We start from the raw sequence: 25,085 nt of genomic DNA on the forward strand, positions 1-25,085 counted from the left end.
TGTGGCAGAATGAGCACATCACCCCCAGTTTAATGTCCCATAATTTCCTGCCCAACGCCCGAGGCTTTTTACTGCCCCACTAGCAGCATCTTGCCGCTCAGTTAGTTAACAAGGCTAGCCAGCAGCAGGAGAAATGGTGCCCTGCTCCTAACCTGCAGTCCCGCTCTGCAGTAACATCGCTGCATACGTTAAGATGTGCTCCTCTGAATCCTGATGTAAAAGTTGGATTTATAACTTTCATCCCTGCAGCTCATGTGAGATTATGTTTAGCTCTACCTGTGGCACTCGGGGGGGTTGGGGGTCCATAATTGGGTGTTTTGTTAGATGAAGGGATTTGGAATTCATGAGGAGCATGTCAGGTCAGGTGGAGTAATACACAGTAGACTATGACTTATTACTCCTGTTTCAAAATGCCAGATGTTGCTTATATAAATCCTACAATAATTGATATTTGTTTCCACCAGCCTATACACCCTACAATCATGTCTTAAACTCTGTGTTTCTTAAACATCGTTTTGTTTGACAAGCATATGCTGTTTTAAGATACATAGTTTGAACTGCAACAGGCCACACAGCCTGGCAGGGTCAACTAAAGTGCAACCATCCTCAAGACATCAACCGAAATGTCTTTTTTTACACGCTGTGCTGTGAACTGCATGCCTTGTGAGATTTTACTATTCACATGACTTTTGAAGAAACCGTAACATCAATTTGTACACCAGCAGCACCTACTTTGAACGAGGCACTGTTCACTTATTAAAGCAACGATCCTTTTTTTTTTTTTTTTAAAGGGAAACACTTCATGAAAACAGGAAATATCACCACTAGTACTTGTCAAAAATAAAAATCACAATTCATCTTTTGTGAAGCATCATTAACTCTGCTTTAGTACAGTTTTCATATTGCAGTTCTACTGCTGTCCTTTTTAAACATTTTAGATTGGATCTCTGTGGGTGAGAGGAAAGCTCCAGGTTTATAATGTCCCTTAGATAAACAGCACCTATAATTTGGTGTGATTTGACTTTAGTTTTAGATATTCTGCATCGGTTAGACATCTGTGATGCAGTATATTAAAAGCAAGTGTTGGGTGGCCTGTGTGTAGGTAGTTGGGTCATCATCAATCATTCATATTGACATTTCCTTTGATCTGATGTCCCTGTGTGCGTGTGTGTGTGAGTGTGTGAGTGTGTGTGTGTGTGTTTATGCCCACACACATGTGACTATGTGACTGTGTCTGTGTATTCATATGTGTGTCGTGATTTGTGCTTGCTTGAGGACAGTTTTATCCATGTGCACTCTCTGCATTTACGATTGTGTGTTGCCAAACCAAGGTGTGTGTGTGTGTGTGTGTGTGTGTGGTGTGTGTGTGTGTGTGTGTGTGAGAGATAGAGAGTTTAGATGGTTGCCGTGCTGCACGTTTAATGACCTGAGGTGTGGCTGACTTTCCTTTGCCAATCTGACTTTCCTTTCCCTTGTGCCCAACCGAGTGTGACACCGTCTGAGTGCATGGCTGCTGACAGGTACAGCCTTGTGACAAACTATAAGGCAGGAAGAGGAAGTTTGTGAATTACCTCAGGCTGCAGCTCCACCTGAATGCTAAGTGACTGAGAGGACTTCCAGTACTGACACGCTGCAGCTGCTAACATGCACCATGTATGCCTGAATAAACACATTCTCACAAGCATGAATACACAAATACATGACACACATTCACATGCATACACTCTGGAAATACAGGCTCTCACAGTAAAGTATGTTGTGAAACAGGAAGCCATCATCCTAACCACACCATCTTTCCAAATCTCATCCTACCCCCACCCTTAGGTTGTTTGTCTCTAAATCCACCATCTTTGTGGTATCTGGGACCTCAGGCATGCCTCCAACAGCTCCCACAATGCACCAGCACAAATTGAATTTTGCTCACATGGCTGAGCCCCCTCCTTTCTTCTTTGTTCCACTGTTTCATAGCTTTACTTCTTTACTTCTTACTTTACTTTTTCTCACATTTATCCTCCTCCCCTCCCCTCCCCTCCCCTCTCCTCTCCTCTCCTCTCCTCTCCTCTCCTCTCCTCTCCTCTCCTCTCCTCTCCTCTCCTCTCCTATCCTCTCCTCTCCTCTCCTTTCCTCTTGTCCAGCAGGGCCATCCTCCTTGACATCAGCTTATTTCTCTCTGACTAAGTCCTTTTCCAACATAACTGCTGATGTTTCTCCAGTGGATGTGCCTGCAGCTACCTCCCAGATCAGCCATGCGCTGACTGCTTACAAGGAGATGAGCTGTATGTTCAGCTAATGGCTACAAGTTGCATCAAAACAGCATCAAATTGTACTGACGTTCAAGTGCTGTAATAGATGAAATATGCATCTTACTGTCATCTCATTTATTCTCAGAAGCCTTTCATCTTCGGAAGACTGCCAAAGCATCTCTCAGAGGGTACTTTAGCATTGTGTGTTGTGGCAAATTGACAGTGGCTTTTTATGCTATGATTGATGGGACTGGGAGCATTCAGATTACGTACGTTGACAGCGATGGATTCTCATAAATAAGCACTTTGTGTCCAGCTGATCGGTGGTCAAGCCCAGGATCTTGTAACTATAACTTTCCTGTCTGGAAATCAATGACTGAAAACCTGTAATGTTTCAATGTGCAGTAGTTATCGCTCCTTCTTCTCTTTTTGAAATTACAGCAAGGCGTATTTTTTCAAGAAAGTAGTGCTCCACCCAGCCTCATGAAACTGTGAATGCTTATATGAAGAGCGGGCAGATAGACGGGCTGTCAGAAGAGAGATTCTTCAGTCGGGGAAATTTATTGCCTCTGAAAAGTTCAGCATGATAATAATGGGCGCCACTAAGCCGCACAATTTGATTGGGGGGCGTGAGGGACGTGTAGAGGACATTTATCAGCGTGACACAGGACACAATGCTCTTTGTTTGATTGGTTAAATTAGTGGGAGCTCATTTGCTTTCACTGCAAAATCCTTTACAGGGCTTTTTTGTTGTGTTAATTAAGCCGGAGCAACCATTCTGTATGCTACTAGCGTACTGGGCTGCAAAGGAAAGAAAAAGATCATTGTTATTCTTCTCTCACACCTCAAAGGCATTATAGTTTGTTTTTCATATGATTTGCACCAAAGATGAGATCAGCTTAAATGTATATTTGCTAAAATTAGTTTGGTTTAGTTTTCCTCAGACATTTATGTCCTCTGAAAACAAATTTGTGAGAGTTATTCTCCGTGTGAACTGGACTGTTGCCAGCACTCAGTGTTTGGTTACAACAGACAACAGACTCATTTAACCTGCTGAATTTGTTGGATGAAGGAAGGTTGCAGGGAATTAAAGTTAAATCTGAATATCGCATTGCTCAAGGTGGAGATCATTTCTTCTCATGGATTTGCAGTATTTGTGAAAGCATGTATTAAAAATCTTTCTGAGCAGGAACAATATGCTCATGGGATATCTTCAGGCAAGTGAATCCACTGATTATTTTTAATGAAACATTTTGTCTTGTGATGTTATGCCTGGTCACAAGGACTGCTGTGTGTTGGCTACTCTTCTTAGTATCATCTTCCATAGTTAAGCTGAAAATGTGACGAGACTAGAGGATGTTTTTAACACTGAAAACAAGCAGGAAAGCGGGATTTGGTAAGGTGTCATGGGGTCATTGATAGTAAATTACACCATAAATCCCCTGCAGCCATTTTGTGGTCATTCGAGCTTCTTACCAAATATCGACATGTTTTCATCAGTTCAATGCCTCCAGCCCTGTTAATTAGTTTACAAACAAAAATGCCTAATATCATAATGCTGCTTAACCCCCCTGGTTTGCTGCTTTTATTTATCTTTTGCTGTCTGTACTATGGAACTTGCATGTCACGTTAAAATCCAGTGAGACTGTAGCCTCCCACCTCGCTCCTCACACTGTCTGCCTCAGGCAGCTGACCTCTCATTAATCACACACATCAGCATTCAGACGAGGCATGAACTCCAAAATACTGACAGGTGTTGTTTCAGTTCAGTGCGCTCAGAGGGCAATTTTTGTTGTGAAACAACATTAAACCATAATGCCATGACACAAGGCAGTACTGTCTCTCACTTCCACATTAAAAAAACATACCATGTTTTTTTTCATGGCCTGTTTTATGTCCTTTTCCTTTCCACTGATGGAAGTTTTGTTTGGGTTGCTAGGTTTTGGATGCAGATTTGGCTGACGTGTAGTACACTGTTGTAAAGGTGGGGTAGTTCACATCGTGTATGCAGCTACAACTATGAGCTCACATGTCAGTGATTATGAGCTGGGACTCATTTTGATACAAAAAGCCTGAAAGCTTGATGACTTCTGGTAGTTTGCTTGATTTTGGTTATGACATGTTTTGTTTGTGTTTGTGTGTTCTTGTGTTTTATTGTTAAGGAAGCCAAGCTTCGTGAACTACTGGATGTCAGCACCCTGGCGGGGAAGATGGAGAACAGGATGCTGACAGTGGTGAGTGGCCCTGATATGGTCAACATCACCTACCTGAACTTCATGGCTTTCCAAGAGGAGACGGCAAAGGTAAAAAGCTATTAAATGCAATAGGTATTGTTGTTCTTGGGTGAAAACTTTGATAATTTCAGTGTTTTAATTGGGGTGTTCCTTTTGGGTCTGTGGGATCAGTGTTGATGCCACATTTTCCTGAAAAGACTTTGGAAAGGTTTTCAACTGAATAAAATGATCTTCTAGGTATTAGAGATTGCTGAAATGAAAGCTTGAAATGACACAGAGGTTAATTAAAAATGATGAAAAGGCTGTGTAACAACAGTGTGATCAGTATCTCAACATCCTGCTCTTTTAGATGGTGATGAATAAAACAAGTTCTGTTTTATTCTTCTATTGTTGTTAGACTTAAGATGAGGGCATCGTCCCCTGTTGGATCAGGATTGAGCCGTGTGTTTTCTGAAGTCAAATTATCACCATACCTGTGTGTGACTATGTGTGTGTGTGTGTGTGTGTGTGTGTGTGTGTGTGTGTGTGTGTGTGTGTGTGTGTGTGTGTGTATTCTATTTATTGCAGGAATGGGCGGAGGAGCTGTTCAACCTGGCATCTAACCTCTTGGTACAGAACATGTCAAGAGAGGCCTGCCTGGAGAAAGCGTATGTCAGCTACACACATACACACGCACACACTGTCACACAAAAAATGTAAATCTCCAACCTCACAGATAAATATGAAAATCAGGTTTGCTAGAAACAAAAAAGTGTCAGTCCTCACCAGCGTCAGATCAGTTATTTATTATATTTTATACAACCAAGACAGCACGAAAAAGCAAATGAGGTATTTTGTGTAAGCTCTCCTCTGCACAGTATGGCTATACACTGTGAGAGTTAAACATACTGGTTACATGCACATTAGTGCACAAAGTATGTCATAAAACATTGTAAACCCACACACACACAGACCCCTCCACACATACACCCAAGTAAATATGTACTATAAACACACACAGGAGGTAAGAAGTAGCTTTTCACAGCTCCACCAGGCAGCCTGAGGGTTTGAGTTTATAAAGGGCACTTCACATCACATTGATGGAGAGAGTAAGGAGAGAAAAAACAGACAGGAAGGAAGGTGGGGGATAAATAAAGCAGCTGGAAAAATTTATTAGTTCATGAACTCGACTTCCCGGTGCAAGAGTACATATGTGACTGCATGTATGTGTGTCAATGTACATTCATATTGTGCGTTAGCTTATGTTTTTGTCGCATTAATGACACAATGGCAGACCAGTGACAGCAGATCCTTAAACAGGTCAGCTTCCTGACCTGAGCTGTGGTGGTGTCGAAATGTTAAAGGGGGGCTACATTCTTCGTTTCCAGCCTATTATGTAAACTGCCCCTTACCCTCATCAATGGCCTGTTATCCAGTAAGACAGTTTTTTATCATCAGTTGCCCTCACGCCACCCCTGATCCTGTATGATAACTGTGTCTAAAGGCTTACAGCACCACATTTATATTGATCTGATCGAAGCAAACACACTGCTTTGTGGTTCGGCTGATTCATTTGGGCAGTGAGTGACTGAGTGAGGCTGATGTCGAGTGAACTTGAATATGAATCTGCAGTATTGTTTTGAGAGAATATGCAGGGCTCTGGTTGGTGGCAAGTCCCAGCAGTCTTGTTGTTTATCAGTGAACAGAAGCCATTAACTCACACCCCGAGGAGGCTAATTGACTTATGAGACAATAAAAGTGGCCATCGACCACATAGTACACAGAGAGTTGAATAGAATTGAATAGAGCAGGTTTTGCAGTCATGCTGGTTTCTCACAGCAGCAGTTGTTGTGCACCGCTTGCTTACAAATAAGGCAATTCTTTGTCATACCACTGCTGCAGCATGAGGAGGCCTCATCCCTGAAGTGATGTTGATGTTTCTCTGCATGTGGTTAATCCTCATCGCTAGCTCGTAATGCTGAGATACATTTTTGGGGGTCAGCGTAGACGAGCAGTGATTCCCAGCGAGAGGAAACAAAATCAGAACCCAACGTGTCTTGAAATGCCTGCTTACTTCAAGATGTTCTTTTGAGATCAATACATCAGAACTAAGGATACTCCTTGGATTATGTTTCTGTGAGCATCAACAATTTGGATTAAAATTGCGCCACATATGGTGGGATGACTTTTGACTGTGCTAGAAAAACTGGGAATTTGCCAGTTACTGTTTTGCTGTTCATGTTTTGCATTTCATTCCCTGCCAAAAACTGGGATGTGCAGAAATAAGTATTTGCATTACCACAGGTGGAATGGAAACTGACATCCATGGTTACATCTAACTAAAGAGAGAGTGTAGAGATAGGAGGAAGATAGAGAGACAGACAGAGAAAGAGAAAGCAGTGAGATAAACATGAAAGGAGACAGATGCAAGTAATCTGTTTTCCCCCACTCATCTTAATGAATAATGCAGGCACTTGTAAAGCAGATGAGGGCATCAAGAAACACCTTACTGTTCCTTCCTTCTTCCCTTACTCCGCTGCTTTTCTCCCTTCCTTACTTTTCTTTTACCCTTCTTCATTCCCTTGCTCTGTGTTTTTCAGAAGTCACCCTGATGTTGCCTCAGTGATATCAGCTGTTGTCAACTAGCTCTTTCCCGGCCAACACGTTTCACCTCTCTTTTTGGAGAAAAAATGCTTCATACAAAGCCCAGTCTGGCCCTGTTAACCATTACAGTCATCGTTGACTTTGCCTGTGGCAGCCGGCCTGCCCTATGAAGTGGACACTGTAATGGATATTAATTATTAGCCAGCAGCTACTTAAGGCCCAGCCTGTAATGATGGCTCCTGTTGCAGCCAAGCTATTTATAGCCCACTCTGCGCTGCCTGAGTTGTTGCTGCATGGCTCTGTGCTGCCGATGCAAGACTTCCAGGGATTAGCCACAATTCTAACCTGTCATGTGAACAAAGCCAATATTCATGGTGTGCAGAAACTCTTCACATGCAGTCAGTCGCTGGGTGTTGTGTTGATACATGTGTGTCTTTCACCACGGCGGTGCATGCATTACAACCATTACAAATGGTTATGTACATCAGTCACACATGTAAACTCAAGCAAACACACAGAGAAATTAAATTTGACCAAGTGCATTAGCCATACAGACAAACTGCTGATAACATGTTGTATAAGGCGTGTGCTCTGTCCGATGCAGATACACTCGGCTGAAGCTGCAGCTCAACCCTGAGGGGCGAATCCCCGTCAAGAAGTAAGTCTCTCTGATTCATCCTTCTCTCCCCTGCCACCACTCTGCTCTTTTGATCAATGCATAGCTTCCTCTGCCTTCTATCGTTACTCTCAGCATGCATACGCTTCAGAATACACACATTCCCTATTTATATGTGTGCATTTATGAGAATGTGTTACCCCGCCCCTCTGTTGTCACAATATCCCTCTTATATTCTTTCCATGACTCCTGCAGTAAAATTTCCTCAATAATGTCAGCTGCTGTCTTTTCCTCTATTTTTCAAGAGCCCATCCTTATTGGTTTGTGTGTGTGTGTCTGTGTCTGTGTCTGTGTGTGTGTGTGTGTCTATGTCTGTTGTCTGTGTCTGTGTCTGTGTCTGTGTCTGTGTCTGTGTGTGTGTGTGTGTGTATGTGTGTGTGTGTGTGTGTGTGTGTCTGTGTGTGTGTCTGTGTCTGTGTCTGTGTGTGTGTGTCTGTGTGTGTGTGTGTGTGTGTGTGTCTGTCTGTGTGTGTGTGTGTGTGTCTGTGTCTGTGTGTGTGTCTGTGTCTGTGTGTGTGTGTCTGTGTGTGTGTGTGTGTGTGTCTGTGTCTGTGTCTGTCTGTCTGTGTGTGTGTGTGTCTGTGTCTGTGTCTGTGTGTGTGTGTGTGTGTGTGTGTGTGTGTGTGTGTGTGTTGTGTGTGTGTGTGTGTGTGTGTAGTAGCATGCCCTGGACAAACTCTCAGCTCAAAATGTGCCAGTGTGTGGGAATTTCCTTTCGCGTCTTTCAGTTTTGAGGAGTTTAGTTTCCGTTTCACTTATCTCCACATTTGTCATCAGCTAATTGAAAAATCCAACTCTCTCCATTTCTATTAGTCAAGTTGAGCTTTCGGGCGGGCAACAGTGAACTTCTGCGATAACCTCCCTCAGAGCCGCAGAGGAAAGCAGTGGGTGTCAGCACAGAGAGGCAGAGAGACACTACTTGCCGTTTAGGGAATTAACCTCCTAGCTGGGAGGACATGTCAGCTTGACTAATGTCAGCTTGACTCTGCTCTCCCACTGAGCATACAGTATCTGCTCATGGATACCTCTGCATGTAATTAAAACAGGCTATGGCCAGCGGAAACAGACCTAAACAGCCAGCGGCAGCTGTAACAACACTGGATTTCATTGTAGTAAATCACATTTATTGTCTATATACACTAGAATAAAACAGAGAACAGCAGCCCAACCACACAGAAGCACTGTCTCTCTGTACTCTCAAAATGACAGATGGGGCAGAATAACATATTCTGCACTGCCTAGTGGAAACCATGTATCTCCAAAAGAAAAATAAATCATTGAAAAAACCCCTAGGATTATCTGAAAAATGTAGTGTCACAAACCCCCAAACAGGGCTATTCTTACCATGTGAAAATGTGACTCTGGGGATGCATGGTTTTCACAGAGCAACAACCATATGATAGCTGTGTTGTATGTATAGTGAAGTTGGAAACATCTAATCTGCACGTCTTTTGTTTATTTACACACGAGAGAAAACACTTGTTTTGCAACTGCTGAGATCGCATTTGTGGAATTACAAGTACTGTTTGAGAAACTGTGATATGATAATGATGATGATAATGATAATTATAATGACAACAAGAAATGACAACATTTTGAATGCACCATTATGAGCTCAGCTTTATAAACATGTTTGGGTTTTATTGTTTCTTAAAACAATTACAAACATTATCACTTTTTATGTACATATGGTGTTCGTCTGGAGTTTAGATGTGTGTGAACAGCAGTGATCAAATCAGCCCATTCTGTATTCTACATACCGTTCATATTTGATGATAAAAAGTTCAAGTACAATGAATGTTTGTGCACATGAATCACCTTTGTTGAGATACACTCATTTATCTCATGCTACCTATTTATAAGAGTGTGTGTACACAATATTAGAAACACCTCTCAGTATAATATGATTCAACAGCATCAGAAACTACGGCCTTCAAAAATGTACATAAAGTTGAATCAACACCTTTTTACAACAGTTTGTCTAACCTTATACAACCTCTCTCTCTCTCTCTATATATATATATATATATATATATATATATATATATTATCATTATCATATATATACTGTATATATATATATATAATATATATATATATATATATATATATATAGTTTATGCTTTTTTCATTCCTTCCTTATCACAGGATATCCTTTATTTAAAAGCTGTGGCATTTTCTGTGATTACTCATAAGGGTGCGTATGTGTGTGTGTCCCACAGTATCTTCAGGATGTTCTCGTCAGACAGGAAGCGAGTGGAGACAGCCCTGGAAAACTGTAGCCTCCCTTCTGGCAGAGTGAGACACCAAAATACTGAAACTCCCTTATTTTCTAATGTTGCTATCTACTTGTATTTCCTCTGTCTCTGAACCTGCTCCAATTTGTGTCTCTCCTCTATCTCCGTCTGTTTCTCTTATCTTTGTCTCCAAAACTCCAAGCTCTTTCATCTTCTCCATCCATCCATCCATCCATCAGTCTGTCCTCTCACCATTGAGCTCCTTCTCTATTCTCCTGAAACAGCAGCTGATTGCTGCTTTGCTCATTTGTTTGGAGTCTTATTTTCTAGATGTCTGCATGACTTCCCACTCAGAACTGATTTAGCCTTGGTTGTAATGAAACAAATAGACCCAGTGGGAGCAATAGAGATGACAAAAGCTGTTTTATCTTTACCTCTCTGAGATATCACCAGAGGCAGGCTGCCCCCTCATGCATAAAGGTGTAAACAGTCCCCTAACACAGCAAACAATCTCTGTATTCCAACAGCAGCAAGCAATTTGCGTGTTTTGGAAGTGAGAATATGCTGTTTAATGCAGTTCTGAACACACGCTGAAACATATGCACATACAGTAGAACAAACACATTGCAGCTATAATGAATGTTTTTTGAATACAACAGAATGAAAACATCCAGAAGTACAAACACACACACACACACTCAGAACAAGTTATACGTAATTAGCACAGGGAGAGATAGCGGGAGGTAAAAACATGTTGCTGTATGAAGGCCTGGTGGGATTAACTGTTGTTCCAATGCGCAAGTAATTAGAGCTAAATGGTAGTCCTGTTAATCCCTCAAAAACACACACTCATAGACAAAAGTGCATGCACAACGTAGCTCGCACTAAGGTCTTTAGAATGAGTCATTGAGTTTCGGCGGGGCTTGACCTGCATCCCCCTCCCTTAGGGCATCCTTCCTGACCTTCTTTTCTCCTGCACCTTTCTAAGAGGGTTTGGTTCTGCTCTGTTTCTTTCTGGCATAATGCTATTGCCTACTACTATCCTGGGCTCTGTGTTTCTATCAGAGCTGTTTAACTTTGATAGCTCTATAAGGAACCCTTGTGCCCATATCTTTTTTGTTTAAGTCTGCGTTCAAATTGCAATTGCAGTCCCTGTTAATTATATTTATTTGAAATGTATATGTGCAATCACCTCGAGAAGGAGATGAGAGGTCAAGTCAGCAATAGAACATCCCATGGTATGAAAGATGTGTCTGTATTATAGACACACCAGTGGAGTGGATATACAGTATGTCTTTTGGTATAACAGAAGGCAACTTAAAACTCTGCACAACATGACTCGTATAGAAAATATTATTTGGGTGGGTCTAACAATAAGCACACTGAAGAAGGGCTCAACCTGAAATAACATTTTCTGTACAGGTCACTGGGCCTCATGCAAGAACTAAGCCCCCAATGTGATGAAAGTTTTTGGCTGGACTGCAACAGCAGGGGCTAGCTCTATAAACACGAATGTCACTCACTGACTTTGCCATGAAGTTACAACACTGGTCAGCCGACTATCGGTCATTGCCCCTCTCAAAAAATGATTTGGTGCGAACAAGCAGTGATGCCAATTTAACGCCTTTGTCGCTTGATTAAACAACTTTTTAGACAATTTTAGCAGTTTTTTTTTAAAAACACCTAGCAACAAGTCTAGCAACCCTTTGGACAAATCTTTGCTACTTTCCATTGATGAGAGTCGCCAGTATTGCCACATGAGAGCAAGGTCTGGCCTTCCCTCCGCAGGCACACGTCTCTATGCTGACCGCACAGCAGCTCACGTAAATGAGCTTCTAACTTTCTCTCTGAGTGATCAAATAGCCTACGACACAGTCCAACCATGTACTAGGTTTTGACTTGGTTTAGTCTTGTTTTATTTTTAGCTTTAGTTCTGTTTTGTGAAATAAGAATATGAAAATGTTCTCGCATGAGGCTAATTAACAAACTTTTCAGTAGCCTATACATTACAGTTCTGAAGTTTTAGCACCTGTGCATCACACTGAAAATAGAGTTGAACAATTTAAACAATAAAATCTCAAAATGTAAAGATGTAGTTTGTCCACAGTGTCTCTACCCACTGCTAGGTCACCTGCTGCCACATGTATTTGTATTGCATCTATGATGTATCTGACCATGTTGCTGTTGTCTTCTGCAGAATGACTCCATCCCCCAAGAGGACTTCACTCCAGAGGTGTATAACATGTTTCTGAGCAACATCTGCTCTCGAACTGAGCTGGACCACATCTTCTCTGATGTGTAAGAACCGTGTTTTCCTTACTTTTCTTTTACAAAGTTTTTCCAGGATATAAAAATCTTTGGAACATCCAAAAAATATTTCCCAGTTTAGAAGCAAGTACGTTTAAAAAAGTTTGAAACAATTTGAGGATTGATTAATTTGAATTTATTTCCAACCATCTGTTGCTCTTCTCAGACTAGCAGTCCTAATTGAGCAATATGGCTTTGCAGGTTTAAGACACCTGCTTTTACCCAATGGAGTAATCATAAGTATTTAATGAGTACAGGAAAGCACGTTGTAATGACCCTGGTTGTGACTCCTCGAGAATGGCTGTGTGGCCCCACATGCTGCACGAGCAGAATTGCCCCTTGGCCCAGAGGGATTCAGACCATCAGCTAAGCCAGTCATAAATCTAGATTTTAATCACAGTTAAGTGAGATGGCATGAGAGGCAGGAGGATATGAAGATGATAATTTAGTGGAACAGGCAGAGATATGAAAGGCGTTTTAATCAAATCTCATAATTTACTCAACACAGCATTTTATCCTCTGCTCCTTTACGCGTCTGTTGCTCTCTCTCTCTCTCTACATTTCTTTGCCGTTTTAATTACCACTCCTCCCCTCCATCATCTTCTCCTCGTTTTATTTTCTCCTATCTTTATTTTTTCAATTCTGTTCTTGCTCTCACATCTCACTTAGCAACCCATGTTTTCTCCATTTGTTCCCTTTTTGTATTCCCACTAGTCAAAGTACTCTCATCTCTTCTCTTCTCCTCTCCTCAGTGGGGCTAAGAGCCGTCCATACCTCACAGTGGAGCAAATGACAGAGTTCATTAACAGTAAACAGCGAGACCCTCGTCTGAATGAGATTCTCTACCCTCCTCTCAAACCAGAACAGGTCCAGCTGCTGGTGGACAAATATGAACCTAATGCTTCGCTGGCACAGAAAGGTCAGTGGCTCAAATGTCTGTCAGTACAAACACAGGTACTCTAACATGCTTATGTGTACACATAAACGCACGAAACGCACACTCAGCTGCTTCTTTTTAATTCACAAGCATTTTGAAGTAAGAAAACTGTTTCATACTAAAAAATAAGGATGGAAATTTAACCCAGATATACAGTTTTACACTGTTTAAGGCCTCCGGACTCTTCCAGCCCTACTAAGACTCCACTCACCCCCAAGCCTCCATTTCAGCCCTCACCCCCGATAAATTTGGCAGGGGTGTTACCATAGCAACAACCCTGCAGTCTGGTGTCCAAAAGCTCAAAAAGTGAGGGGACATGGTGGGGTGCCAAGGAACAGAATGTTAGAAGTCTGTAAATAACACACACGCACACACACACACGCACACACGCACGCACAAGCATAGGATTGCATGAGTAGAATCCTTGAGTAGAGAGAGAAAGTATGTGAAAGAGAAAGAGTGAAAAGACAGAGAGAGGGGAGTTGCTGGTATGTGTTTGTGCTTCAGGAGAGCTTGAATGAATAGCAAGTGGCAAGTGGAGTGCAGCAGAGTAGCACTTCAACATTGTGCTTTGATGCACACAAACACTTTTTGACATAAACATAAAGACATAAACTTTCTCTTTAAGCCATAGTATTTTATGACATCTGTTCTTCTTATCGTGCTTTACAAAGCTTCCTTTTGTCACTTCCTGTAAATCCATTTCTAAAAATGAAGAAAAAAAAAAGTACCATAACTGATCCATGCAATGTGCACAGCACCACTGATTTAATTAGTGGAAGATGACAATAATCCTGTATAAGTGTGGGTATAGCAGCTGAGAGAGCTCAGTCCGCTGCAACTTAAAGGCATAGTTTGTTATATTGGGAAATAAAGCTTATTATACTTCCTTGTGACCTGTCAGAGAAGTTTGATATCACTCTCTTATCTGTTTATCTAATATCAGCTAGGGCCTGCAGCAGCTTAGTTTAGCTCAGCACAGAAACTAGAAACGGAGGGAAACATGAAGCCTGGCTTTGCCCAGAGGAAAGAAATCCAGCTAATAACAAAAATGTATGAACAGGTGTATGTGCCAGACTATTTCTTGGATGGGAGCATTTGCCTGGCAACTAGTAGTAGTTTGGCAACTTGTATTGTTTCTGTATTGGCTGTCATTGGAGTCCTTTCCATATACTCAATATATTTGTCAGATTGTTAAATGCATGTCTGAATCTGCTTAATGTGACATATCTGCTGTCCAAGTGGTGGGCATGTTTATTTGAACCTGCTAGTGTTTTTTCAAGTGCACATGTCATGGAGGCTGTATTATACTGTAGGTAGGTGGCAGTCATTAGTACCTGATGAAACCATTAATCTACCTGTTAAAACTTAGTATCCAAATGAACAACATGAATAACTAAAATTACCGTGTCACAGTTGTATATCTCCACTCCACCAACCAGTTTCAGTTAATTAGCGTGTGAAATCTTGATGAGGTCAGTAACCTTTGACCTTTGACCACCAAAATCTAATCAGTTCTTCTTTGAGTACAAGCGAACGTCTGTGCAGGATTTGAAGAAATTCCATCAGGGCGATACTGAGATATCGCATTCATGAGAATGGGACGGACAGATGGACGGACAACCTGAAAACTTAATGTCTCCAGCCACGGTTGTGACCGATGTGGAGGCATAAATATAAAAATCAACATCAACATCACAAAACTAAACGTGTGTAAAAGCAAATAAAGAAGCAGTTTTAGTTATAGTATTAGAGCATCAGGACTGCCACAGAATATTTCATGAACAACCAAGATGGATGAGCAGTAGGGGTCCAACACTCCAGGACATGTTGTGCTTCCATGTTGTCTGAAGTGCCAGTGGTCAGAGCTGCCAAAACACAGAACATCCCACTGCAGATATCAGGCATCAAGGTCGGGTATGTGCCAATTCAAATTTAATCTCAGTTCGAAAGCATGTTACAAGTGTGCTGGGTGACTTACTTTACACAGAATGATGTTTAATATCAATCAAATCACAGGGTTGATTTTTTCCCCCCAGTATATTAAATATAAATATATATACATATACATACATACATATATATATAATACATCTATATAGATATAGATATAGATATATATGTATGCATGCATATATATATATATGTTATTATATAAAACATAATAAATGTGCATAAACATATAAACAAATGGGGCGTACAGATTACATGACATACTGTAGGTCTACACCTTCACAAGCAATCCTACATCTGTTAGTAGCTTGGGTGTGTTTCCCAAGCAGCAATCTTCATAGAACAACAAATCATCTGATTTCATACGTGCGAAGGGCCGTTCATCAAAAACCTTTGTCCTATGCGGTAGATCTGAAGTTTAGCACATGGCTGAATATATTTATGAATATGTTGAGAAACAAACTATTTAGTGTGGAAGCTATTATTTAATGTTTAAAATTAAAAAATTCTAATCTTTGGTGCCAGAAGAGGCTGTTTCTCTAAAAACCTATTCAGTTTATCATCATTATGCCAATCACATTTGCATTTTATTATAGGTTACACTGAAATTAAATTGACCCTAACTCAAAAAGAGCATTGGTGCCGCTTCAAAGGAGCTATTTGTTTTTGCAAGTTACATAGCAAGCATTAGCATTAATAGCTGTTTACTTACCTGTCTTGCCAAGAGCTTCAGCCATTGTTGCATTTATAAGACAAGAGGTTATATTTTGTCCTCTGAGCAGTGCTACTTCCTCAGGGAAACGTGTCTACAGTGACACTGTATTTGACAGTGATGAGACAGGCCGGCTGACCCAGAGCTAGCTGGTCAGCATGCTAACTTCAGTACAAGAAAAGAAGTGATAAAAAAAGGATCAAAACAAAGCAGTTGCTTTCCACCTCTGGAGACAGCTCTTGGTGAGTAAAGGAATGAAGTTTGATGCTGAACTTGTTTGTTGAATTGGCTTTGTAGCAATAGCAAAACTTACAAATAGCTCCTTTAATAATTGCCTCTTAATAAAGTACCTACTTGATTAAAGGAATCACAGGTGCCTAAATAAGTTGAAATTATTTTTTAAACCACATTGAGATATACCATTTGACCCCCTAGTGTTCAGCGCTGATCACAGTGATGTGCTCGTACTGTGATGTTGTGTGTTCATCCTGTCCCAGGCTCTCTGGAAGCATGCCCTTCTCTGTCCCAGTGACAGATTTCCCTGTGTGAAGTATTTATCTAGCCGGAGGAAGTGCTGCCATCTGCTCTGCAGAGGGGTCCAGAGCTCCACATGCTACCTTCACACACATTCAGATACACATACACACTCTTTTTCCTTTCTCAAGGACACTCATATATATATTCAGACATGTAATTTATATCATGGGTAGCTATGTGCATTGCACTGAAAAAGCATTATGTGGAACGCAGGAATATATAGCAGGCATGCATCGATGCATACGCCTTCATTGCAGATGGATTAAATGCCTTAGGTTTGCCCCAAAGAAGGTATGATTAAGGATTTCTACTCACTCACTTTGTTGAACTCTCTCTTTCTTCTTTATCTGTTTTCCAGCTTGGATTTTGTGAATATTATACCTGTCATTAATCTCCTCAGTGCTCTATCATTGTCTTTGGCTTCTTTAGTCTGTGCTCAGTCAAGCGTTCAGACATTGTCTGAAGGCAGATGAATAAAATGCTAAATGAAATAAGACACTTAAAGTGTCTTACATCCAGAGTGGATGGTGGCATTTGATCACACATTCCTCTTCAGTGGCTGTAGAGAGGAACCTCAATCAGATTTTGTTGGTTATTTGTTTGTGTCCACTCTTGTCTTGCAATTCATCATTAAAGTCAGAATATATTTCAACTGCAGTTTCCCCTCAGCTCAACAGAATCCTTATTGCCGAAGTTCTTAAAGAGTTTTTTATTTGACTTGAATGTATTCTTTCATACTCTCTTCCTTTAGAACTAACTTCACCTTTCAAATCTCACCTTTAGAAGAACACCTGTAGATTCTCACTCAAGTACACCTCTGTTCCCAGACATGTTAACACCATTTTTCCCTGTCTGACCTACGAATGTCTTGGGATCTAGGGAAACTCTGTGTCTATATCTGTGTGATTGTGTGTGATACAGAGGTTAGGGCTCAGCCTGGCAAAGGGAGGTCCTGGTAGTCAGCTGGGAGTACGACGCTCAGTGCGACTGAGCTCAGATGTCACAGACAGCAGCCAGCGTTAATTAGTCCAGCAACTCTGCAGAGGGAGGCACCGCATTAATTAGCATAAAGTGGCCGGAGGGACCTGCTGCACCCGTCGAGCTCGCATCACTTAGCATATTTAGCATAACGTCAAGTGAGTGTGTGTGTGTATTTGGGTGGAGGAGTGTTTTCGGTTTTGCTTTGAGCACCTGCTATATGTTCTACAAAATATAACCCATGCAGGTGTGGTTATGATGCGCATGGCAATGTGTATGGAAATTTTAATCTTGTACCTGGATGGTTGGAGATGTCAGCTTTCCATCTGCGGCTTATTACTCATTTATTCAGCGTTGTTCCCTTTCTCAAGCACATTCAGTGAGGACACGAGCTCAGTGATGGCAGCAAAAAAGGCAAAGCTTAACATGGGTGACCTTGACAAACAGTGAAAACAAGGAAATAACCATATCAAGGGCAGTTCAGCTGTTTCAGATGACTGTATGACATCATATGAGTATCTACAATGCCAGTGGAATAAGTGAAGCCTGAAATGTAGAAAAAAAAAATTGTATTGTAACCTGCCTTGTGAAATGTTGGAACTTGGAGTGTTTGTAATGAAGGCTAATAACTTCCAGTGTACACCTACAATGTAAGAAACAGAAACACTGAGGTACAGGCTTTAAGGATTAACCACAAAAGCTTTCAGCAAATGGTGACTTAAGCTTCTGGCTAAATTAAACTACTTATGTAATCTCGGTGTCGCTTTAATTAGTGATTATGAGCATTTTTGTAATGTAGCCTTTGAAAGCATTTGAACACAGTCTTCCAGCTGCTTATTTGAATGCACCTGCACTATGTGTACACAGTATGGTGTACACACAAACACCCAAACATAATTTACATTTACTCTTTTCAATCTGTTATTCATGTTAAATATTTCATACCCTAACATTTACACCACCCCTAACCCTAAAGGGAAGAAAACTGAGGATGTGTGTTTGTAAAGTGGCACATAGTCGTGTACCACCACATGCCATGTACCATGTTGTGTTTCATTCGTTTCAAGGATAAGGTTGGCAATATTGTTTGTTGTTTGTTATCGTCAACAAATCCTATGAAAAGATCAAACCAACAATCTTTTTTACAACTTCCCAACCCAGTCTGTGAACTCAGCGCCAACTACATTTGTATCTACGGACGATGTAAATCTTAATTAAAGAAAAACAAAAAAGGCCACAAATTCAAACAAAACAAACAAATAATTTTTAAAGTAAATTAATTACTTTTGTGGAACTGTAGTGCTCAGCAAACACTACTCAAACAATAGTAAACTGTGCATCCGTTAGACTATTTCTAGCAGCAGATTAACACACATACCTTAATACATGCTAGTGAGTATTTATAGCAGCATGTTGGATGTGGGCTGAACTCAAATTAAACAATGAACAGTGCTCATGTTCATTGTACTGAATGAACGTGCCGCCCAGTGCAACAGTGTGGCACTTTGATGTGTGCAGCTCTGCGGCACAGCTCTGTGCCAACCATCCAGATGCTAAGACATCACCAGATTTAACCTGTAAGTCCTTCGGCACAGGATTGAATGTTCAAGTTTGTGTCTGGACCAAAAAAAAAAAACAAAACATGATTTCAAACTTGACTCGTCTTGACTATGTCTGTGTGCTCTGTGGTGTTCATGCAGGTCAGATCTCGGTGGAAGGCTTTGCCAGGTATCTGAATGGGGAGGAGAACACCATCATTCCCCCTGAGAAGTTGGACCAGAGTGAAGACATGACCCTTCCCCTCTCCCACTATTTCATCAACTCCTCACACAACACATACCTCACAGGTACACACGCATACATCCAGACACAAGTCAAAAAGCTGTTGTGTATGTATGCAGCTCTGTCTCTCTCGCTCTCTCTCTGTCTGGTTTGCACACTCAACTCGATTTTACTCCTGACTGATTGCACGCACGCATCCTTTATTCTTCTACATATGAACAGATCACTCGTTCATTTAGAATTACAAAAATGGCTGCACAAGTGAATACACCCACTTTATACCTCACAGGTCAGTCAATCAAATGCACCGATGCTTATCAGGCCCCCTTTCCTGCGTTACCTCTCAAGAGGTTATCCAATCAAGTCATGCCATGAGACGCAATTCATTGATATTCATGAGTTAAATATTTCTTTAGACTGGTAGTCACAGTAACTGGCTCCCGGCAGTGCGCAAGCATAGAAGGCACAATACAGAGGCCATTTTCTCTTCAATGGATATTAGAATTCATCTATTCAAATCTATTCTGGGGGGAACTGGAGAGCATTGAATCTTTCAAGTGGATCAAATTTCTCCAGCGATGTAAAAATTGGAATTTCTGTAATAGACCGGCCTCATAGCCTGCAAAATGAAGAAATGAGAAAAACAAACAACGGATTCTTCCGTTTCCCTCACACACACACACACTGTTTTTTTTAAAAAACTATTTTCATAGTAACACATTGTGATTTTATGATAGAAAAGAGAAAAGTGTGGAATTGCAGAATGTGATTTCTTTCCTGGCAGTATTTATGATTAAGAACTTTACAAGAAAGAGCCACACATGATAATTTAACCGACAAGAGCCTGTGCAACTCACTCATTCATGTTGATGTATTTCCATCCTATTGATGTGTGCTAATTTAAAGCAATATTTCATGCAGTGTACAACACAGGAACAAATTTAGTAAAGCAAGTCTCTCACTAATGGGTTTGGGTAGGGATGTCTATTACATGAAGACAAAAAAGAGTGAGAGGCAAAATGAGAAAAGGAATGAAAAAAAGTCAGGAAATGAGTCATCTCACTTTGACACAGTTCCCCTCATGTTGCAGGAAAGCGTGCTGCTAATGTGAAGAGATAATTGCTTCGCTAATGGTGACAGGGTGATGAGATTTGGCTGCTACAGATAACAACAGCTGAATTGTTTTTACTACATGCTAGCAACTAATTTGATTAATGAGAGCTTGAATGGTGGGGGGACATGCTTTTTTAGGCACCCTGGTAGATCAATATAACAATCACCTGAAGTGGTGTTTGTGTTCATGTGTGTGTGTGTGTGCGTGTGTGTGCGTGTGTGTGTGTGTGTGTGTGGGGTGCAGCTGGCCAGCTTGCAGGGAACTCTTCAGTTGAGATGTACAAGCAGGTTCTCCTGTCAGGGTGCCGCTGCATCGAACTGGACTGCTGGAAGGGTCGCACCACGGAAGAAGAGCCCGTCATCACTCACGGCTTCACCATGACAACTGAAATTTCCTTCAAGGTAACACAAGGAGAGCAGAGTGGTAGCGATGTAGGCGAGGGGTTGGGTTGGGGAGTGGGGAGCAGAGGAAGAGGGAGCACAGACCGAAACATTCTCCCCTGAAGATGCATTTTAATGCCTTTGTCTACAGACACAGAGAGGGGGGGGTTCTGGGTAAACAGTCCTCCGGGACAGATAATGTAATCCACATGCTGTGCACATGATCCACTCACTGCATCAAACACCGATTGGTATATGGGTTGGTCCGAAGACCCACATCTAATGTGTGTTAGTTACTGTAATGTTTAGTATTTTGGGGTTTAAAATGGATTTTTCCATTTGTGGGTGTCATCTTCATTTCCAGTAGATTGTATTTGGTTAATGTGATTTTGCCTCCTAGTACACACTTTATGTGCAGGTGTGACAGCCACCTGTGTGAACATCTTCAAACATGCAATAAAATTGAAAGAGCAGGTTCAGTAGTTTAGATGCATACAGTGTGCTTTCGTCACATCTTCATACTCTAAATGGTTGATTCTACGTGTGGTTCGTGGCTTTTAAGATATAATTGTTAGGATTTCAGTCCACTTTGATTTGGTGACACCTGTACTGCTGTTAGTAAGTGCAGTTTGATACTACAGCAAACACTTGAGCAGCATCTTCGTCAGAAATTCAACATAATCGCAACTGGTGTGTCTTTTTACAGTACAGCCCTCAAAAAACTCATTTTATTTTAATAAAAAGTCAAACTGATTTCATGCTGCACATGCCCAATTCGTTTTCCGCACAACAACAGGAACCAGTAAAGGTGGTTACCATGCAGAGGAGCTGGAGATGTGCTGTGTCCTGTTGCCTGCAGCTCTTCATCTAACAGCTAACTGCCCCCTCTTGTTCTATTGCTTCCTTACAAAAATTAAACATGATCCACTGATGATGAAAAAATGCAGAAAAGATTATGTCTTTTTTTGCAGACAATCTTGAACAGCTGTAACTATGATGACAAACGCATTTCCTGTGGCCGTGTCACAATCAAAGCTACCGCATGTTTCATCGGTTGATCAGTTTTAATGTGAAGCGGCAACAGTAGGAAATGTTTGGTTTGCAGTGACTTAACACAGCTCTGACACTGTGTAAACAGAGTTTGCAGAAAACAGATAACAGGCTGTTATCAGTAAAATAATATGGGGTTGGATTACATGCATGCATCATTTTCCTGTGAAGCCCTTGTGCTCATGTAGGTAATGCAGTCAGGAATGACAAACTGTGCCGCTGCCAACAAAAACTAGTGTAGAGAGATAATTACTCAATGTTAATACATTAACGCTGACCATAAATAGAATAAGAATGGGTGTCATTTCATGAAAGGATAAGTATTCTAACTGTAATAGTATTTTATACAGCAGGGAATGAAATGTACAACTAGAGAAGCGCACAGATACAGAGCCAGACACTGAAGATAAAAGTAAGTACGGAGGAAAGCAGAGTCGGGGAAGTGGGGAAAACAAAAAGTGGGGCATGCATGCAGCAGATAGCAAATAGTAAAGGACAGGGACGCACTGAATGGCCCTAAAGAGAAGCGGTGAGGGGCGCTTAATTGAATCCTCCAAAGATGAGAAGACAAAAAGAAAAACTGCTTTTATGGTGGGAGGATGGTGTGAAATCTCAGGGCAGAGGAGAAAAAAGAAGAAAGAGGTGGGTGGATTGATTGATAGAGGAAATTTATATGTAATGAGAGTAACAGAAGAAGTAGAACAAGCCTAATGGAATTAGTCTGAGAGTGAAATACAGAGTTGTATATAAGAGTTGTGAAAGACGGAGAATGGAGGAAAGATGGAGAGGGTTGAGTTACAGACAAAGATTTTTATTGTAGGAGATGGAGCAAATGGAAATGAAGGCATTAACTGAACTGACACCGTCGTTAATGATGGTGTAATTGACTTAAACCATCGGTGGCTTGGAAATCCGATATCAGATTTTCAACCATCTCGAGCAGTGACACCACCTCATGGCTCGGCTCTCACTTCTGTGTAGACATATATAAATTTGGGACATGAATGACGGGATTTTCTTTAACGTTATTTTCCAGAAGAAGATTTACCAACACGTTGACACCCTGCACAGCTACAATACAGTGTTACTGAAGAAAGCCACTGCACTGATTTTAAATGCATGTTATATAAACAGCCACAAAGATAATTCTTCCCACCGGTGTCCACAACAGACCATAATGCCATGCAGCCAGAGGACATGTTGGGTTTGTAATGAATCTTCCTATCTCATCACTGTTGCTGTTGCTTTCTCCTACAGTTATTGATTTCACCAGGTTTGGGCATGTTCTCTGGGGGAGGCTCTCAGGCACTCCAGGAAATGTAGGGAATCATTACATTGTAAATGCAGATTATTCTGGCTGGTATACGAGCTGAGGAGTGCTATCAAATGTTTTATTTTCTTGTGACTCTACAGAATATTACCACATTAACCAACAGCAACATTAATTGTTATTAATGTGCGTTACATTACTCATTAATTTAACTTTCTGCCCAGTGTGTTTATTTAAGATAATTTATAGTTGAAGTATTTTTATTTTTCCTTTCTGTTTCTGTCTTTAGGAGGTGATCGAGGCCATCGCAGAATGTGCCTTCAAGACCTCTCCCTTCCCTATCATCCTGTCTTTTGAGAACCACGTGGACTCGTGAGTCACAACTTCATTTTGTGTCGGGGGTGCAAAGGCTACAGTGTGCCTGCTGACCTTATTGATGAGTATTGTCCATCAGTGGATGTTTACTTTCAGTAAGCCCAATCAGCCATTTTGTTCGGATCATCTGTGTAAACGTCTGCACAGTTTTAGGGAGAAGGTTCTCATTGGTGGGTTCGGCTTTAAATGGCTCCTAGGGGGTTCATAGGAGCAACATACATATTCAGTGTATATTGATATTTTGTACAGAAATCATAATGGTGTCTGTGAATGTGTGTGTGTGTGTGTGTGTGTTTGTGTTTGTTTTTGTGTGCGATGAATCCTAGACCAAAGCAGCAGGCTAAGATGGCAGAGTACTGCCGGTCAATATTTGGAGACGCATTACTGACAGAGCCTCTGGAGAAATATCCTGTGAGTATACATGAAGCTTATACACACACACACACACACACATGCATGTGCTCACATACACATTCATGATTGCTCTCTTTTGCTGCTTTTATCATACATACACACACACACACATACACACACACACACATATACATACTGCATGGCCAGCAGTGAGGGATTCATCAGTTATTATCATACAGATGAGTGCACCAAAGAAGTGTCCTTGAACACTGCTGTCCAGCATACTACCCATGTATATATTGGGGAGACAGTAAGCTATGCCTTACTGCACAATCAGATGTGCACAATTCATTCATTTGATCACTTAAAATACTACTTCTCTGTGTTTATTTATCTTTTTGCTTTTTTCCGTTTGTGTCTTTCTCACTTCCAGCAACATATCGACATGCCCTCCAGCACCTGGCAAAATGTGTTGTCACTGTTTTTCCTCTTTCTGTCACTCCAGGCTCCTAAATGGCCTCCTAGACTTTTTTCTCACTCTTTCACGCTCTCCCTCTTTCCGGTTTTCATTCTTGTTTTCAATCACAGACGCACACATACCTGTGGCTATCTATGTGCCACGGAAGTCAACTTTTAATGATTCATCCAACACTCATTTTTTATTTCACCTCTCTGTTACCATGGGAGAGACTGCAAATGACAACCGTGTAAGATTAGATGGAAGTGTTTTACGCTGTAATCTAAACGTGGCTTTTCTTGGCAGCCTTTTATCTGTCTCTCCTCTGTTGCCATAGCTACCAGTCAAAAGCTTGCTTTGTCCCTTTGTGGCCAAACTCTTTTTTTTTTTATCCCAAAGGCGTCTTTGTGTGTAATGACGCAGGCATTTACGTGCGACAAATGGAGTCACTTGTCACACAATCTCTCACACAGACACCTCATGGTGTCTGCTGCACATACAATCCTGCACACACATGTACTTAAACATACCACTTACTCCTCTTGTGTTATTCACCGGGGATGACTTGCCTCTGTTGGTATAACACTAAAGGGCAGCTAAAGTTCCCAAGCAGTCAGATGCAGCATTATCTTGCACACGCAGGGAGCTCCTCCAGCACCGCCGCCTGCCAAAGACATAGCCCGCTGAGAATTACAGCCTTCTGACTGGATTTGACATTGAAGTATTATCAGGGAGAAACCCTTCGAATGGAGCGGTAGAGGGAAGGAGAAGGAGAGAGATACAAGGAGAGAAGTGAGAAGTTAGGGAGAGAGAGACAAAAAGTGCCACTGAGGAATCAGATTTCTACCACTGAGCATGTAATAACTGGGAAAGGTGATTGCAATGACAACCACTCCCCTCTGGCAT

General features: G+C 41.3%; 1 protein-coding gene across 4 annotated transcripts in view; it reads left to right on the forward strand.

The window, feature by feature from the left end:
• The window catches only part of LOC130187443 (1-phosphatidylinositol 4,5-bisphosphate phosphodiesterase beta-1), a 163,064-nt gene that overhangs the window by 108,720 nt on the left and 29,259 nt on the right, over positions 1-25,085 (forward strand). For all 4 annotated transcript variants that reach the window (XR_008830461.1, XM_056405072.1, XM_056405071.1 and 1 more), the window contains 10 exons: positions 4,406-4,546; positions 5,045-5,124; positions 7,665-7,718; positions 9,959-10,034; positions 12,171-12,271; positions 13,033-13,199; positions 19,098-19,244; positions 20,537-20,694; positions 23,283-23,365; positions 23,695-23,779. Coding sequence is in view for 3 of the 4 variants with exons in the window: in XM_056405071.1 (XP_056261046.1) it covers positions 4,406-4,546; positions 5,045-5,124; positions 7,665-7,718; positions 9,959-10,034; positions 12,171-12,271; positions 13,033-13,199; positions 19,098-19,244; positions 20,537-20,694; positions 23,283-23,365; positions 23,695-23,779 (1,092 nt within the window). In the remaining variant the exon portion in view is untranslated. The remainder of the gene's footprint in view (positions 1-4,405; positions 4,547-5,044; positions 5,125-7,664; positions 7,719-9,958; positions 10,035-12,170; positions 12,272-13,032; positions 13,200-19,097; positions 19,245-20,536; positions 20,695-23,282; positions 23,366-23,694; positions 23,780-25,085) is intronic.

Source organism: Seriola aureovittata, chromosome 19 (genome assembly GCF_021018895.1).
Source record: "Seriola aureovittata isolate HTS-2021-v1 ecotype China chromosome 19, ASM2101889v1, whole genome shotgun sequence".
NCBI lineage: Eukaryota > Metazoa > Chordata > Actinopteri > Carangiformes > Carangidae > Seriola > Seriola aureovittata.